The sequence below is a fragment of the Solanum tuberosum genome, unplaced genomic scaffold (genome assembly GCF_000226075.1).
Source record: "Solanum tuberosum cultivar DM 1-3 516 R44 unplaced genomic scaffold, SolTub_3.0 scf00137, whole genome shotgun sequence".
Lineage (NCBI taxonomy): Eukaryota > Viridiplantae > Streptophyta > Magnoliopsida > Solanales > Solanaceae > Solanum > Solanum tuberosum.
Window position 1 is genome coordinate 68,210 of NW_006239066.1, and position 17,871 is coordinate 86,080.

At 34.4% G+C, this 17,871-nt stretch overlaps 2 protein-coding genes across 3 annotated transcripts in view; one reads left to right on the top strand and one right to left on the bottom strand.

Annotated features, from left to right (window-relative positions):
- Positions 1 to 2,448, bottom strand: part of LOC102592925 (uncharacterized) — a 4,787-nt gene extending 2,339 nt beyond the window's left edge. Inside the window, exons 1-2 of the mRNA XM_015310758.1 lie at positions 2,358 to 2,448; positions 1,591 to 1,732 (exon numbers count right to left, since the gene is read on the bottom strand). Of these exons, the coding sequence (XP_015166244.1) occupies positions 1,591 to 1,732; positions 2,358 to 2,448 (233 nt within the window). The remainder of the gene's footprint in view (positions 1 to 1,590; positions 1,733 to 2,357) is intronic.
- A 1,877-nt stretch (positions 2,449 to 4,325) lies between these two features.
- On the top strand, positions 4,326 to 16,134 carry LOC102604421 (glycerophosphodiester phosphodiesterase GDPD4). 2 transcript variants are annotated; one of them, XM_006352009.2, is made up of 9 exons: positions 4,326 to 4,632; positions 4,715 to 4,801; positions 4,891 to 4,988; positions 5,532 to 5,596; positions 5,815 to 5,895; positions 6,153 to 6,245; positions 10,527 to 10,616; positions 15,134 to 15,261; positions 15,374 to 16,134. In XM_006352009.2, the coding sequence occupies exons 1-9, from the start codon at positions 4,490 to 4,492 to the stop codon at positions 15,540 to 15,542; spliced, it is 954 nt and encodes a 317-aa protein (XP_006352071.1). In that variant the 5' UTR covers positions 4,326 to 4,489; the 3' UTR covers positions 15,543 to 16,134. The 2 variants fall into 2 exon arrangements, with proteins under 2 accessions (XP_006352071.1, XP_006352070.1); XM_006352008.2 differs by having other exon boundaries at positions 5,536 to 5,596.
- Positions 16,135 to 17,871: the final 1,737 nt, after the last annotated feature.

Below are 17,871 nucleotides of genomic sequence, written 5' to 3' on the forward strand. Positions count from 1 at the left end.
GTAATTTTTATACTTATCAATAATGCTCTTTTGAGTTAATTTCAAGATCAAACGGAACCAATGCAATGCAAAAGGTTCAAAAAATTTTGATATCCATTTTCATAAAATTTTCTTGATAGATCTTCTCATAAACCACATATATGCTTACAAATTAAGAATGATGAGGATGAAGAAAAAGAAGAAGAAGGGAATTGAGAAGCATACTTCAGCCTCGTTGAAGACTTGGTAGTTGTCCTTCAGGCTCGTTGTTGAAGACGCTGCAGGTGAGAAAAAAGTACCGCCTTTTTTCTTCTCATATATTTTAGTGAAATTTTAGGTATTTTGAGGTAAAAAATATAGGGTAAAAGTGTAAAAGTTAAAAGTTTGGGGCTGTTGAGGAAAGATTTTTTAATTTCATTAATATTAATTATATATTTGTCACTTCTACCTAATATTTAAAACTTGGAGGACTCCTACCTAATTAACAAACTTACTATTACCTAATATTTAAAACTTGGAGGACTCCTACCTAATTAACAAACTACTTTGTCACTTTTAATACATTATCCCAGATAGGCCCGTGTTCTTTCTCATGGCAAGTATTTTATAATTTTATTTTTATTTTTATTTTTGACAAATTATGGAAAAATATTTTATTTCTATTATATTCTTAATTTATTTGTATTGAATTAATGTATTTTTGAAAAATATAGTGAATAAATATATGTAAGATGCTACTAATTAATAGAGGTAAAATGATGTTTCACTACATGGCCGTCTCAACGCCCTCAATATTTTAAATATTATATATATACATATCATGTTTGGATAAATTTGAAAAGAATTTTTTGGATAGAAAAAAAATATTCCCTCCATTTCATATTAATTGAATTGTTGAGGTGTTTCACACCCTTTAAGAAAAAAAGATTAAGACATAAATTAGGCTTAACTTTCATTTTTACCCTTATTAATTATTATCAAAAATTATGATTAAAATAACTAAACATTAATTAATAACTAATTCCAATACGAACTAATGAAGGGTAAAATTGGAAAAACATTCTAAAAGTAATCTTAAAAAATTGAACAATTAAGTTAATTTGAAAAATGAAAAATGTCTCAACAATTCAATTAATATGAAATGGAGGGAGTAATAGTAATTGTTTACTTTATTTAATGTGGATGTTGTTGAAATAATTGAGAAATAGAATAGTGTGTAGTGTAGTGTAGTTAATTATTACTCCCTCCATTTCAAATTAATTGAATTGTTGAGACATTTTTCATTTTTCATTTTTCAAATTAACTTAATTGTTCAATTTTCAAGACTACTTTTAAAATGTTCTTTCATTTCTACCCTTCAAATTAATATTTAACAATGAATTTAAACAATATAATTTAAGTAATAATCAAAACAAACATTGTACTTAAACTAAGAGTTTATTGTTGGAATGCCAGAAACTTTTGTAGAAAAGATGAATTAATTTGCAGAACTGAAACTTTGCATTCCCATGTTCTAAACAGAAAATAGAGCCCAACAAATGTGTGTGTAATCAGAAAAGAAAACAGGCAATGCGAAAATTGGGAAGAGATTTAGATGGCAAGAAGTATTACCCGTTAAAAGAATTTGGAAGATGGAATCTGGATAAAATTGCAACCTCAGTAAGAACAGCTCTCCAGTTCCACAATTGTTCTAGACTCGAATTTGATTCATGTTTAGCAAGAGAATCACTAATTTGCCCAGTTTGATGGCGTACTTCCGAAGGATCAACATTATAAAAAATAGGATAAACGAACTGCGTACATTCATGAATTTTGACCAGCTCATTAAAACACCATTTAGATGACACATAATTTTTGGAGAAAACAACAAGAGAAATCTTTGACTCTTCAATTGCTTCCTATAAACTCCGTGAAATATCCTCGCCTATTGAAACTTCATCATCATCTCTAAACACATTAATTCCAGCATCAGATAATGTTTTATTAAGATGATCTAAAAAAATATTGCGTACATCTTTCCCCCTAAAACTCAAGAAAACTTCATAACATGGTGAATACAAACTAGCCATGGCTGAAGAGTAGAAACCATAAGATCAATGACTATTTATATAGGATAAATATGCTTTGTTTCTTGGGAATTATGTTACACACTAGTATTATAAAAACTTGCAAAAGAACTAGCAAAAAGGTTAATAAAAAAAGAAAGAAGTTGCAAAGCAATTTCCTCAAAGAATATATGTTTATTTTCTTAGAAGAGAAATGAGAAACATTATTGTCAAAGGAAATGGAAGAGAATTCAAGGGCGAGTTTTTAGCTTTGCAGAGTAGAGACAAAGGATTTCTCACTTTAGCTTTCATTGAGTGAAACGATTTAGATACATTCCTGATTCCACGCAATAAAAGCTTTAGTGAGATACCCTTTTTGTCTCTCCGATGCTAAAGCCAAACTCTCCGTTGTATTTATAACCATCTGCTTAAATAGTGTTTGGACATGCAATTTCATTTTATAATTTGAAATTATGAAAATGAGATTAAATCACACCATTTTAAATCATGAAATCTCAAATTCTCCCAAAAGTTTGATTTGAGAATTTCATACCATAATTTCATATTTTTAAAATATATAAATTGATCCACAAGTTTATATTTTGTAAAAAAAAACTATTTTATATCTATATATTTTTGCGAGATTCATAGAATATAAACACGATGATAAAATTACTAATGATATTGATCAGCAAACAATTTAGTTTAGCAATGAAACTTCACGAGTGTTTCTTTATCCTTATTCTAGTTTGAGTTGAATTTAATTAATAACTACCTAAAAGGTGATGTGGCAAAATAATTATCATCTCCTTTCTACGTGACCAGTGGTTAATTAAGAATATAACTATGAATTGATTTTGGTTAGAGAAGAAAGAGGACTCAAATTTCCTTTACTATATTTTACCGTAGTTATAATTATATTTAAAAAGATATTTTATTAATTACTTAATTAAGTTATAATGTTTATTTTAAATTTTTTTTGATGGTGTAGAAAATCTTATACACTGATATTGCACAAAACTTAAACACTTTTACTATCTAAAAATGACTTTTTCTCTCTCTTCAATATTATATTATTATTTCTATTTCATTTTCAGTTTTTTATTTCATAATGTAAATCATTTCTTCTTTTTGCAAATAATCACCCTATAATCTATATAATCTTCATGTAATAAAAAAAATTATTTTCAAATTCTTCATTTAATATAAAATTATATTTTATTCTAAATTTCTAAATAACATAAATTGCAATAAATATTATATAAATACATATTAACGAACAATTTAAATAAAAGTGAAATCATTGATGAAATACAATTACATAATAAATATTGCATCATCATAAAATTTATTTTAAATTTCACATAAATATTCAACTTTCAAGATTATTAAGTTTCTCCCATAAATATTTTATTAATGCATTATGGAGTTCAAAATGAGCAACTTTTTGTCCTTCTTTATTTTATGTGTAGCTAAGAGTTGTTTAAATTAACAATTTCATCTTGTATTCAATTATTTTGTATGCTAATTTACTTCCCCTAGTCCATTTTGAACTATTGCATCAAGTATTTTTCATGTTCATTAAAAAAGTGTAGTTTAATAATTTATCACTATAACATAAAAGTGGATTGTTTGAATTATCATGTAAATTTTGTGCATTCTTCACAGTGAAAAATAATTATAATTTTAAATTACATATTTAAAGTGACAATTTTTTTTTATAAAATCAAATTAGAAAAATTGTTAATTTGGGATAGAAGTAGTATACTTATAAAAAACATAGATGCTATATTACTTAGAAAATAATTACAAATATTAATGACTTAATTAATATTCTTATATAATGTAAATAATTTTAAATTACATATTAAAAGTAACAATTTTTTTTAGAAATAAAATAAAAAAATCATTTATTCGGGTGGAAATATTAACTTATCAATAATATATTTTAAGATTTTATATTATATTAAAAAATAATAAAAATATTAAAGACTTAATTAATAATATAATAGAAATTATATTAAATTAATCAGAAAATAAAATAGAGTGATAAATACTGAATAGTAGTTCTCCAAATTCACATCTCTATACATGGATAATAGAGAGTAATATGAAGATTGATTGGAGATGACATTCTTTATTTTACCCTTCAAATATAGAGAATAAAAGATAAAATAGAGATAGTCGGAGATGGTAAGTCAGTCAAATTAAGTGGAGCCCACAATAGCAATGAAATATATTTTAAGGGTTAAATATGTGTCTACACTAAAAGGAAAATAAAGCTACAATAATATGAACCAATAAGAAAAAGAAAGCCAGTCCAAACGAGTTTCACTGCTGCTGAAACTGGTTTGATTTGCAATTTCTGAAGAAGAGGACGGCATTTTTGTGCATCAACCAATAGGGGATTTTGTTGAATCGAAAAATGGAGAGGCGGCAACAGCGCCGACTCCGGTTGGAGAGGCATGGCCTCTTGTCCCGAAAGTTTAGCCCAAAGCTCAGAGTTTTCACTTCCAGAAAGGTCTTCAGATCTCTCCTCATTGTCCTCGCCTTCATCGCCATTCTCCCCCCTATTTACTTCCATCTTCGTCTCCGAACATTCCAGAAGGTATATCCTACTCTTTCTTTCTACATTTTTGGGTGTGCAATTTTTGTTCCCTAACTATTTCAAACATTACATAATTGTGCAGATGCAATCACAGAAATGCAGTTGGCTCCGCAGTATTCCTCTGGCGTGTGCTCATGGTGGTGATTCGTCCAAGGCCTTCCCCAACACTGTAGGAATTCCATTTCCTTTATTAGTTGCAAAATTATTCCCAACTTTATTTTTTGGAATTCTGATTATTGTATTGTATTGTTCATGTAGATGGAGGCATACCAAATTGCTCTTGATTCTCAGGCTGACTGCATTGAAATTGATGTTTCTCGTTCTTCAGATGGTGTATTGTTTGCCCTCCATGACCGGTATGTGGGCTTAAAACTCAGGGATACCATTTGTGACAAAACTTTAGTTAATATATGCATTGTGCCATGAGGTAGGTCACGTGATGAAAGCAAATGATTTTTTGGACAAAAGATCTACCTTATTCAATCCAAGAATTCGCATGAGAAACATAGTTTGAAGTGGCAAAAGAATCTGTAAATGTGAAGTAGAGTAGGACGAATACATGCTGGCTAGTGGTAGGAACCTTGCATGCTTAAGAGGCCAGTTAGGTTGGTATTTTCTTATAAAAATGGAAGTTGATATTTTCTACCACATATTAAAATTGAGCTTCATTGCATAAATTGTCCTCTACTCGAAATACGTGTTTTCTCTGGATTTTCCTTGCATATTTTGGGTCAAAGCTGGCTATACAACCTAAGATTTGGTTCAACGCTTCATAGTTTAGAGTCATTTCCCGCAAGAAGATAAGATGAGACATAATTCACGACATTCATTTGTAATTTTATTATAACAACTGTTTCACTGGTTTAGTTGTCTGGAGCATTGATTTTCACATGTCGCAGGCAGGGATTTGCAACGGATAACTGGGAACAACAATTCTAAAGTTTCATACCTTAGCTCAAAGGAGGTGGGAACTGATAGGTGCTCAATTTTTTATTTACTTAAGTCCGAAGCAAATAGTAGATTGTTATTTCTCCATGTCCATGCATTTCAAATATTTGATTTAGTAACACCTCGTAATTTAATAGATCTATTGCATTTTTTATTTTGCTTCTGTCCAACAAGTTGGCATACATCCTATTAGAGTTGGTGTTGAATGGGATTATCTTTACTTTGTACTTGTAGATTAAAGAGCTAGATGCAGTTCATCAGCTTAAGTCGGAGCATCATGATCTAACTGTTCCAACACTTGAAGATGCATTAAAGGTACTCGGAATATCCAAGGTTGAATAGTGTTCTCACGATTCATGCCCCTTCTTTCATTCTCGTCTCTCAAGAAATAAAAGTTGCTATTTTATCTCCCACTAGTGTGTAATATTTGTAGAAGCTATTAGAGATTTTCATGTTGTCCATTGAATTTTATTGTTATAACAATATAATAGCTGCATGAAATTCCTTTTGTTGTTTCCAGTAAAAAGGCTTTCTCACTATTTGTTTAATAACTTGGCTTTAATTTCCTTTAGTTGATATCAGGTTCCGTCCGACAAGTAATTCTTGATGCAAAAGTTGGTCCACCGTTGTATGAGAGAGAATTTGCAAAGGATCTTCTTTCTGTTGTAAGTTTATTAATATCATTCTTCCAGATAGTTACCATACTGGCCAACAAGTTTGCTTGAACATGTATGATATGGTTTCTCTTGTTGGTGGAAACATTAGCCTATGTTAGGAAAATAGATCTTGGGCCTAATTCAACCAAAAAAGCTAGCTCAAGTGGTGAGGATTGTCCAAGCCATACAAAGACTCACCCATCCCTTTTACCCTCGATGTAGGACTCTTCACTCTGATACTGTGTTATGATATTGGGCCTAACTCAACCCCTAAAGCTAGCTTCAGAGGTGAGGATTTTCCAAGACATATAAAGACACCACCCATCCCCTTTTTACCCTCGATGTGGGACTCTTCACAGCCTAGCTGTGAATCTATATAAGACGGAGACTTGCAACCCAGCTGTTACCCAAAAAGTTCATTTCTACTTCACTTCTTTCTTCTTCTGTTTTTTTCTCTTTTCTTTTGAGCTGGGAAAGAAGATGAAGAAGTTCATTTCTACTTCTGTAGGACCAACTGATTGAGACATGTAATATGGTCTGTCTTGTTACCTTTAACTTGCGAGTAGGAGGAATTTCATGCTTTTCTATGGATGTCATCCCACTACAAAGTCAAAAATATTTGGCTAGTCACCATGCATGATCAGCTTACCTGTAACTGGGAGTTTATTAACATTCTGTCTAGAGAGAACACACACAAGCGGAAGTTCAATATCTTGTCTCTCTTAGCCTTTTGGTGCAACATGGAGAATGTATATAATGTAGACAGCTTTTTAGATTTTTTTCAGTTATTTCTCAGACTGGAGTAGATAGGAACTGAGTTCTTTCGGAAGGTTCCTGGAATATAGAAACTGAAAAACTTGTGAGGATCCTGATTTACCTATTGCACAATCTTTGTCCTACTTTATTCATATAAACTGCTCACTTACTTTTCAGAAAGGGTTAATTAGCATTCTGACTTTTGAAGACTGCTAACTGATTACATGTGGTTCTAAAAAAAAGACAGCTAGTACATGCTTAAACTGTTGTTATTGGTACGAATTATAGGATGGTGTATGCCACCGACTGTGTTGTCTAGAATTGCAACTTAACAACAAAAATAACATACCCAGTGTAATCCCACAAGTGGGGTCTTGGAAGGATAGTGAGTACGCAGACCTTAAGGTAGAGATGTTGTTTCTGATAGACCGTAGGCTCAAGTTAAAGTAGTACAAAGTAGTTTGAAAAAAGAAAACAACATGAATGAAGAAGCCAAGAAAACAAGCTAAAGAAAGCATGAAAATCATACTAAAACAGAACAATCACTACCACAAAATAATACGATAATAACAATATGTGGTAATAGAAATGAATAACAAGATTCTCCTAGAGTAATACTATTGAAAGACTAAGCAAGACAACTCTCAATTACCTAACTAACCCTTTACGCTAATTCGTGTCCTCCATAATTTTCTATGAGGTCATGTCCTATTAAACTGGAGTTGTATCATGTCTTGTCTATTTCTCTCTCCCCAATACTTCTTCGATCTACATCTATCTTTCCTGTAACCATCCATAGCCAACATCTCACACCTCTGCACTGGTGCATCCTTGCATCTCCTCCTTACATGCTTGAACCATCTAAGTTTCGCTTCTCGCATTTTATCCTCCATTGGGGTCACTCTTACCTTATTCTGAATATCTTCATTTCTAATCTTATCTCTCTTAGTGTGCCCACACATCCAGCTCAACATCCTTTGACTGGCCAACATTCTACTCCATACAACATAGCCGGTCTAACCATTACTCTGTAGAATTGGCCTTTAATTTTTGGTGGCACCTTCTTATCACATAAGACTCTGGATGCGAGCCTCCGTACTATCCACCCTGCACTAATATGACGTGTGATATCCTCGTCGATTTTCCTATTACTTTGGATAATAGTCCCAAGATACTTGAAATATCCTTTCTTATGGATGACCTGTGAACCATGCCTCACCTCTACAACATACTCATGTGTTACTTCATTGAATTTGCACTTCAAATATTCTATCTTCTGTTACATTCCTCAAAAAAAATAAATTCTATCATGGTCTTGCTCAACCTGAACCCTTTAGACTACAAGGTTTGTCGCCAAGCTTCAAGCTTAGTGTTAACTTCGTTGTGAGTCTCGTCGATCAAAACTATGTCATTTGCAAATAATATACACCATGGCACCTCACCTTGGATACGCTGAGTCAATTCATCCTCACCAAGGCAAATAAAAATGGGCTAAGAGTTAATCGCAACCTTATCACAATTGGGAAGTTTCTTGAGTCCTTACCCATTGTCCTTATCTGGGTCTTGACTCCATCGTACATGTCCTTAATCGCTCTAGTATATGTCATAGGAACTTCTTTAGCCTCCAGGCGCTTCCATAAAACCTCCTTGCGACCTTGTCATAAGCTTTTTTTTAGGTCGATGAACACCATGTGAAGGTCCCTCTCCCTCTCCCTATATTGCTGCACTAGTCTCCTAACTAGATGAATGGCTTCTGTAGTTTAACGCCCCGACATGAAACTAAACAGGTTTTCAGAACTAGACACGCGCCTCTTCACCTTTATCTCCACCACCCTCTCCCAAACCCTCATAGTGTGGCTTAATTGCTTGATACTCCTAATGTTGATGCAATTTTAAATGTTTCCCCTGATCTTGTACAATGGGATCATTGTACTCCACCTCCATTCTTTTGGTAGTTTTGATGTCCTAAAAATGATAATAAACAACTCAGTCAGCCATTCCATACCTTCCCTGTTTGCACTTTTCCAAAATTCTACCGTAATCTCATACGGTCCGATCACTCTCCCCCCTGCACATCCTATGAATAACACCCTTAACCTTTTTAACCTATATACACCTGCAATACCCAAAATCGCAACACCTCTCGGAATGTTCTGAATCTCCCAACACAAGTTTCTACCCTCTCTCGCCTTGACTAGCCTATACAACTTCTTATCTTCGCCCTTTGTCCTCAAGCTCTACATATGAACATTCAAAAACTGTTGTTTTTGTCGTTGAAACAGCGACTTTGCCTCCTTCCTCATCATCTTATACCTTTCCCTATTCATTCACTTCTTCTCGTCCTTTCTCTCTACCAACTTCACATAAGCCAATTCTTTTGCTTTCAATTTCCCATCCTTATTCTACCACTAATCCCCTTGATGCCTACCAAAGTTACCTTGAGAGACTCCAAACACCTCTTTAGTTGCTATCCAAATGCAACTACCAATCCTATCCCACATACCATTCACATCCTCAGTCCTCCCCCATTGCCAACAACTTCTTCCCCATCTCCTAGCCATTGGCCATTGTCAAGCTACCTTATTTGATCCTTGACCGTTCATTCACGACCCTGCTCTTCTTCGTCCTCTTGATCTCCAAATCCATCTCCTAGAACTTGTGTTGAATTGTGAGATTCTTACTCAAGATAACCTTGCAGTCTTTACAAAGACCACTATCATATTAGAGCAAGTAGTCTTTCTTATTTTTAGCCACTGCACTATGAAAAGTTACCAAATGCTCCTCTTTCGTGAAACTCGATTTGTCTACCACTAGCCCAAAAGCTTTTCTAAAATTCAAAAGTGCAACTCCTCCTGCATTCCTATCCCTGAAACTAACACCTAAAACCTCCCTGCACATTGTCGTAACTCCTTGAGGTTGACCCGATGTGTCTGTTAAAATCTCTTCTTTCGAATAGCTTCCCCATGCGCGGCATACCCCTGATCATCTCGTTCAAGTCCTCCCAAAAGCGTTTCTTGTCCTCCTTGTTCAAGCCCGCCTGCGGCGTGTAATTGTTAATAATGTTCCAAGTGAATCCTCAAATGACTAACTTAACCGCCATCATCTTGTTGTTCCTCCTAACCTCTACCATTTGCGACTAACTGAACCGCCATCATCCCGTTGTTGACCCTCCTAACCTCTAACACTTGTCCCCTCAGCTCCCCAACTAGCTCCCTATCCACCATAATGCCTACTCCATTCCTGTTCCTTGCACTTCCTGAGTACCACAACTCATACCCATTCACATCCCGAGCCTTAGTTCCTACCCATGTGGTTTCCTGGACACAAGCTATATTAATCCTCCTCTTCATGAGAATCTTCACTATTTCTATGGATTTTTATGTTAACGACCCTATGTTCCAAGATACCACTCTTAGCCTCGAAGCTCATGTAACCCACTTACCATCCCTAACCTTGCGACTTAAATGTAATGTTTTATTTATATGTTATTGAGGTTTGTGTTTATGCTCTCACTCTCTTATTAAACTTTTACAGGTTGACAATACAGGCTGTAGGAATTGCCTTGTATGGGCTAAAAGTGATAGATTTTCAAGAGATGTAATGAAACTGTCATCAGATGTTATGGTAATATCCAGTTTTCTTCTTCTGTTTTGAAGTACACAACTTCTCAGTTCCTTGCATGTCACCCATTTTAGAAGTGGCTTTGGCAATAAATAATATTGGTCTGTGGTGATGCTTTTCCTTGTCCTGCAAATAGAGGAAACTGTATCTAAAATCTCATTTTCTTGACCTTATTTTGCTAAATTTCGCTTTAACTTGTGAAAGAATGCTGGGTTAGCTCAATCCTCCCCAAATCTTTAGGTATGAGTTTCGCCCCAACATCCCTCTTGGAAGTTCAGAAATACTTAAGATTTGGGGAGGATGTATACTCTCAAGTCCTCTGACAGGGTGGAGGATCGCAACAAGGGTGAGGTGGACCACTCATACTTAGGATGGTTTCATGATCAACCCCCACTTAAGGGCCAGAAAGGTCGGGAAAGGGAGCCATAGATCGAGAGGTAGAAGTCGAGGTTAGAATCAAACAAGCTCGACTCGAGGTTGAATGAAATTGCAAGGCTATTCTAGATGTCCTAACTAATGACCTTGAGAATGTTAGAGAAGAGTTGACCCAATATGATGCATGATCTGAAGCTAGAGTAAGGATGGTTGAGAGAGAACATCGTTCCACCATTCAAACATTACATGAAGATTTGGGCATTGTCATAGGCGCTATGGAGCGACAAAAGGATAAGTTTAAAAATGAGAAGAACCTATTAATGTACACACAGTCTAGGTTGCAGAATCAATTAAAAGTTCGATGGAACGAGAAAGGGACATAGCGAAGCATTTCACATTACATCAAGCAGAAGTTGCGACCGAAAGAAACCAATGGATGGGAGAGCGAGACGAGCTTCATGACCAAATCGAAGAGCTTTAGGCATAAGAAGAGAATTTGAACCACGCGGTCGATACTACTCAAGATTGGTTGCGAAACTGTCATGAGAATATGGAGGAAGCCAAAGGACAAGTGCTCCAACTCACAGAGAACTTAATTGATGTCTATGGTGGTTATCTCCATCGGAGTGATGAGAGTCTGGGTCGACATGCGCGTGCACTAGCCCCACATCTGCCGAAAGCCTTGTTCAAAGTCTATTCGAGCCTAGGAGGAAATTGATGATCCTGAACTCCTAGAGAGGGCCTCTTTTTATTATTGTTATTCTTTATTTCCATTTCGTCGAGTTTGTTGCAATTTTAAGTACTTTTATGTTTTTATTTTGGTTATTTGTTTTAAGAATACTTTGGATTTGAATGATGTTTTCTTCTAGTTAAATAAATGTTGTGCTCAAACACTTTCCCTCCATGAACTACGTAATGATCTGATTCATGTTCAACATGATATGTAGGCAACCTCAACGGGTTCGATCGAAATACTTTCAAGATACCCAAATGAGTAAATTATGTGTTTAAGAGAGTCGTTAAAATAAATTCATCTAAAGCCGAGATGAAACAGAAAAGCCTTCTGAAACTCATTATAGTAATGGAAATGATTTAGGTGCATAACTGTGATTAATATTTGCAAAGCGCTAAACCCTAACACGTTTGTTTTTGTTTATAAAGAGAGTTTAAAGGTGGTTGGTTTGTGTTTAAGCTGACATCTCATCCATACTACACAAGGTCAAGAGCGAAAATGACCCAAGACGGAATAGAGTCGAACTATGAGGTAGTCCAAAATCAGATGGTTTCACAAGAATCAATATCAGTAGAAGAAGTAAGGATGTTGAGACAGCAAATGGCTGAAATGTACGAAGCTTGGATGAATGGACAAGCTCCTCCATCTTCAATTCGTGAATATCTGAATGCAAATATGTCATTTCCTATCCAAGTGACCCCGTTTATCCACCCGGATTCGGCCCATCTGTTAACACGTCCAATACTGCTGGAACTTCCGCGGTACGCCTGTTGAATCCGCCCATGATGAATAATCCACTTTTCATGCATAATACACAGACTAATACAATCCTCCAGCCAACATTGGTACCAAAACCCAACGATGATCCTCCATCCAAAGATCAACATGACCAAGGTTGTGCCTCGTTGACTTAAAATTCCTTACTCTACCACCACACTAATCCGTATAGTTCCCTGTCAAGGTTGAGAAAACTACTAAGAACGAGTAACATGAAGAAATTGCTAAAAAGATGGAGCAAAATTAGGAGGGCACGAGAGTGTCTCATTTAAGGACTTATGCATGTTCACCTACCTATTGAGTTCAAAACACCAAAGTTCGACAAGTATAGCGGTCATGGTGATCCAGTAGCTCATCTAAAGAGATTTTGTAATCAACTAGGGAGCAGGAGGAAAAGAAGAACTCCTTATGGCTTACTTTGGAGAAAGTCTGGCAAGGGGTGGCCTCAAAATAGTTCATCGATCAAGATATTTCTCATTGGCATGTTTGGGACGACATGTCTCAGGATTTTGTCCAACAATTTCAATATAATATTGACATTGTTCGATTGCAACTCTCTCGCTAATATGAAGAAAAAATCAACGGAAAGCTTTAGGGAATATGCCATAAAATAGAGAGAGCAGGCAGCTAGAGTCAAACTGCCAATGAAAGATCATGAATTGATTGATGTTTTCCTCCCGACTCAAGAGCCTAACTACTTTTATTACTTGCTTGCCGCAATGGGAAAGCCCTTTGCTGAAGCAATTAAGTTTGGAGAAATGTTTCAATCTTACTGATTTGTCTTTCGTATTTTCTTCTATTAATTTATCACCCGCTTATAAAAAAAAACTAGTTTCACTATGTCTGATAATTTATTATTCTTTGTCAGAATTGATTAGGCTGTGAATAAAAAATGTATTATGTTATGAGTGTCTAGCAAAATATTTAATGATAAAGAAAAACATGCCAAAACTTGGTTTTTTTAGTAATTGATTAGATCTGGATAAATTTTTTTTGTAATTATGTTTATATTTTTTGATATTGTAAATGAAGACTATCTCACAGGACACAACCAAAGATTTAATATCATGTCTCTTTTAATCCTTTGCTTTTGGCTCAGTTACGATTTCGCTTGCGATTTTAATAAATTCGAGTACCTTGTTAAATATTCATGATATTAACTTCATTTAGTTGCTTTGTTGGGTTTGACTAAATATTTTATTTCTATTATTGGTTTAATCTAAGTTTTAAATCTTTAAGGTCACATATTTTTGTAACTCAAGTTCCATTGTTTAAAAAAATTGAAAAGAAAGTTTTGTTTTTTTAAGAATAAATAGCATAAAATAAATTAGATAAGTTTAATTTTGTCGAATTGACAAGAGATGAATAAATGACCTAAAACTAAATATTTGTTTAAGTTTGGAAAAATGAAAATGTTTCGAAATTGTGTTAAAGATGCAATATACAAACAATTTGTGGCAAGGTTGAAAATCACTGCTACCAATACACTACATGTAAATTAAATAAGACAATTTTTAATGAGTTCTTTTTATTAGTGAAGAAGGGTAAATAACCTTTTTTTTATATTAAGCTAATAAATATAATATATCCAAAATTATCTCAAGTCAATAAAGCAACCGTATTAAAACCACAGGACTCGAGGGGTGCCTGACACCTTCCTCTTGGTTAACAGAATTCCTTACCTAGACTCTTAGGGGTCATTTGGTTGGAAACAAGTTATCCGGGATAACTTATCCCACCATGTATATGGGATAACTTATCCAATCACTATGATATAAATGGTGGGATAAGTTATCCCAAACATGGCAACCAAACAACATAAAACATTTTTATCCCATCACTATTATTTTTAATCCCTCACACCAAACGAGCCCTTAGTTCGCAGACCAATAAAAATAAAGTCAATTTACTTTTGAATAGGGGTTCAAAAGGTGACTTGGAACACCAAAACTCAATTTCAAGTGACGACTCTGTAAAATAAATAATCCCTTTTCAAAATGTCACTTTAATTGGAAAAACTCTTTTTTTTTTCAAAACTATCAATTTGGAAAAAATAGAGGAGCGTGTCTATGGTTGCTCTCTGTTTAACTTAATCCTAAATCAGAAATTATTTTGCATGGTGTCTATTGCTATTCCTTAAAATAGTACTCTCCATTCCAAATTAGGTGTCTTATGTGGTTTGGAAACGACTATTAAGAAACAAATTGGATGTAATATCCTAGTTGAATGAAGTGGGGGTGGGGGTTGGGTTTCCAAAAGTTAGGTAAAGTCGATTTTCGAAAACATTGAGTACTTTTAGAACGAAAGTGGATCCCATGGTGTCTTTTGGATAATTGTATGAAGAAAAAGTATTATCAATGACAGGAAAAGCTTCCATGAAGGTGGAGTTGATTTTTGGACAACTGGAAGTAGAAATTAAGACTTAATTTGGGACAGAGTAATACTTTGGCTGATCTAAAGCTTAAAACTAAAACAGTGGTTTGACTAGCATACACTAAATTTGGTGTAGGTTTACAAACTCCTGTTGCATCATCAACTTGCAGGCTGAAGTGTTATTCCTATATATTCTGTTCTAGATAAGTTGGAACTGATTGTAGCTTGTTTTATGTGAGGGTGATGTGTGGTAGTTCTGCAGGTAGGTTACATTGTCATGATAGACCCTTCAACAGGAACTAGAATGAAGTTATTAAGAATGAGAGGTGCTGCAGTTGTTGGTGTTTACCATCCTTTAATTGACGAGCCTCTCATGAAAATTCTCCATGGGTATGAACTTAATCAGTTACATGGTGCATGATGCATCATAACAGCACTTACTGTTGATGCACAAATGCAGCTATCTAACCTTTATGATTTATGCTTTTCTTAATTGCAACAGAATGAATAAAAAGGTTTATGCATGGACTGTTGATGATGAGGACTCCATGAAGAAAATGTTATTTGAGCGGGTGGATGCTATTGTTACAAGCAGTCCTTCTTTACTTCAACGCCTTATGCAAGACGTGAGGACACAATGCCTCGCGGAAGGTTTTTCTTTGTCCCCTTGAGGACAAGTTATATTATTCAAAAAGTAGATCAACCAAAAAAACTTGGGCTCTGCTAGTGGAATGGTAAAAGTAAACCAAGGATTGCAAGCGAGAAGAGGCCTCAGTTTTACGTATCCAATAAATCATTTGCCTAAATAGTTGGTTTTAGAAGACATAGAAGGACGAACATAGGATAACAACACCAATCAGCTAACAAATACAACATTAAGTGTTTTTTTCTCGTGTTATCATCTTTACATGTTGAAGTAGCGCCACATTTGACAGCTACATGTGGATCGATGCTGAAATATATTGCAGGAGTGAAGCTTCAGGAGATATAGCTGGTAGATATTGTTAAAATGGTTTCGTGAAATGTTAATTTTAGACTGTTTGCAGGCAGCAATTTGAAGTTCACTAACGAAAAAGGTTGGCGTTAGTATAAGTTCCTGACAGACTGGGCCTTAGATCAGCCAGTGTTATTGCTGTAAAGGAGATTATTGTTGTACTACTATATTGTTTAAGCAAATTATGCCAGTTCTTGGTAAGCTATGCCCTTGATTTCTAGTTCATCTTTTTATCAGAATTATTATGAAGGATATTTTTTTATCTATCAGTTCCTCTTCTTATTCCTAAATTAGTAGATAAACGGCTTTTTCTAGAGAGGATTTTAACTCATATACTACAATGGCAGTGCTATCAGAGTGTTTTATTTATCCTATAATAGCAGGTTACTTGTCTTATTGGTCTTATCTTTCATATTACTAATCTCACTAATTATGAGTGACTACTATTTTTCAATAGAAGACTCTTAACGTATAGAACTTCAACTCTTCGGGAAAATAGACTTTGGGCTTGTTTGGATGGGTTTATAAAAAGTAACTTCTAAGTTATATAGAGGGTATCCTACTTTAGGCTTTTGATTTATTTATTCTAACTTCTTTTTTTTCTTAAAAGCACTTTTTAACCTTCTCAAAACTAAAAAAGTGTTGAAAAGTCAAAAACATCTAAAAATAAGCTAATCTAAACGGGCACTTACACTTTGAAAGGTTCTGTACTCCCACAAAATGCGGGCATTTTTTGAGCATATGGAACCTTGATGGTTGATGTTGAATATTAGGCAAGTGAATGATACGCATAATGAGTAGTTTGAAGTAAGTTAAAGAAAGAAGCTAAGAGGATTCAATCTACTACTACTAGACACACATATATATGAGGTCTCATATTCAAATCATAGCAGAGATAAAAAAAAATACTAGGTAATTCCTTCTCATCTATTTTGTTTTGGTGAACAATTATTTGGTACATGTTGGTGGTGGAATTGACATGTATCATGTGGTATTGATCAGGGTGTGCACAAGTTGACCCAAACATCACACGACTTGTAATGGCGTATCTGAAGATAATCACTTACATCCTAAAATGTATGAGTTAATCAGACACCCTAAAATGTATAAGACTCAACTTTTCTAAATTTTGCATTGAAGTGTTCCATACCTACTCTGATGTCCTGTATGTTCACTCAGAAAATGATATAATTGAATTTGTTAGGTGGTTTAAGGACACATGAGTTAGATCTTAAGAACAAAATAATAATGAAATGAATCACTATAATGATGAGACATAATGAATATAAAGCAAGAAAAATGCCGTTGCAACTAACAATTCTTGCAATAGTTGGGATGTAGTCATAGTTGATTTTATTAATTCTCCCTTATTTACTTTTTCATTTCTAACATTAACGCGTTTTGGAAATTCACTTAGCAAATCCACTTTTATCTTAACCCTAGCACAACTAGGTCTGGTTTTGTTGCGAGTTGCGATATCAACCTACAAAGGCTTTCTATCACCGATGCCAATGAGAATAATGCATCCTTAACAAATTTGGAGGCAAAGATGGGAATGAGATCCAAGCAATTGCAATCATAGTTTCTTCCTCATTTAAGGGCTCTTATTACTTATGTGTGAAGTAAAAAAAGTGGTTTGGACAATAGATTAACTTAGTCTTGTAATATGCATGTAGCGATTATTTAAAAATCCTATGTTAACCTCCCATTTTAATTCATATTGTTTGGAATCCAACTTACCTAGCTCTTGAATATCAGGTAAACCATACAAATTTCCCTACTACAACATACTGCAGGTCTTTGTTGATGATCATCTGGGACACTTCTTCCTCTTTCCAAACAACTTTTTGTTGGGTTCGAAAGGGCATCATGCGGAAGTTTACAATTGCAAATCATATGGTTGACAAACGACAAATAAAAGTATACTAAAGACATATTATTAATATAGTTTGGTCAAACGACCTACGTATTATAAAACTAATATTGAAAAACATAAATATGTTAAA

Excerpts from the sequence above, each read along its gene's own strand:
- LOC102604421 (XM_006352008.2), top strand. The coding sequence starts at position 4,450 with ATGGAGAGGCGGCAACAGCGCCGACTCCGGTTGGAGAGGCATGGCCTC. Across the intron at positions 4,633-4,714 it reads GTCTCCGAACATTCCAGAAG|ATGCAATCACAGAAATGCAG; the intron begins GTATATCCTACT and ends ATAATTGTGCAG. Across the intron at positions 4,802-4,890 it reads CCAAGGCCTTCCCCAACACT|ATGGAGGCATACCAAATTGC; the intron begins GTAGGAATTCCA and ends TTGTTCATGTAG.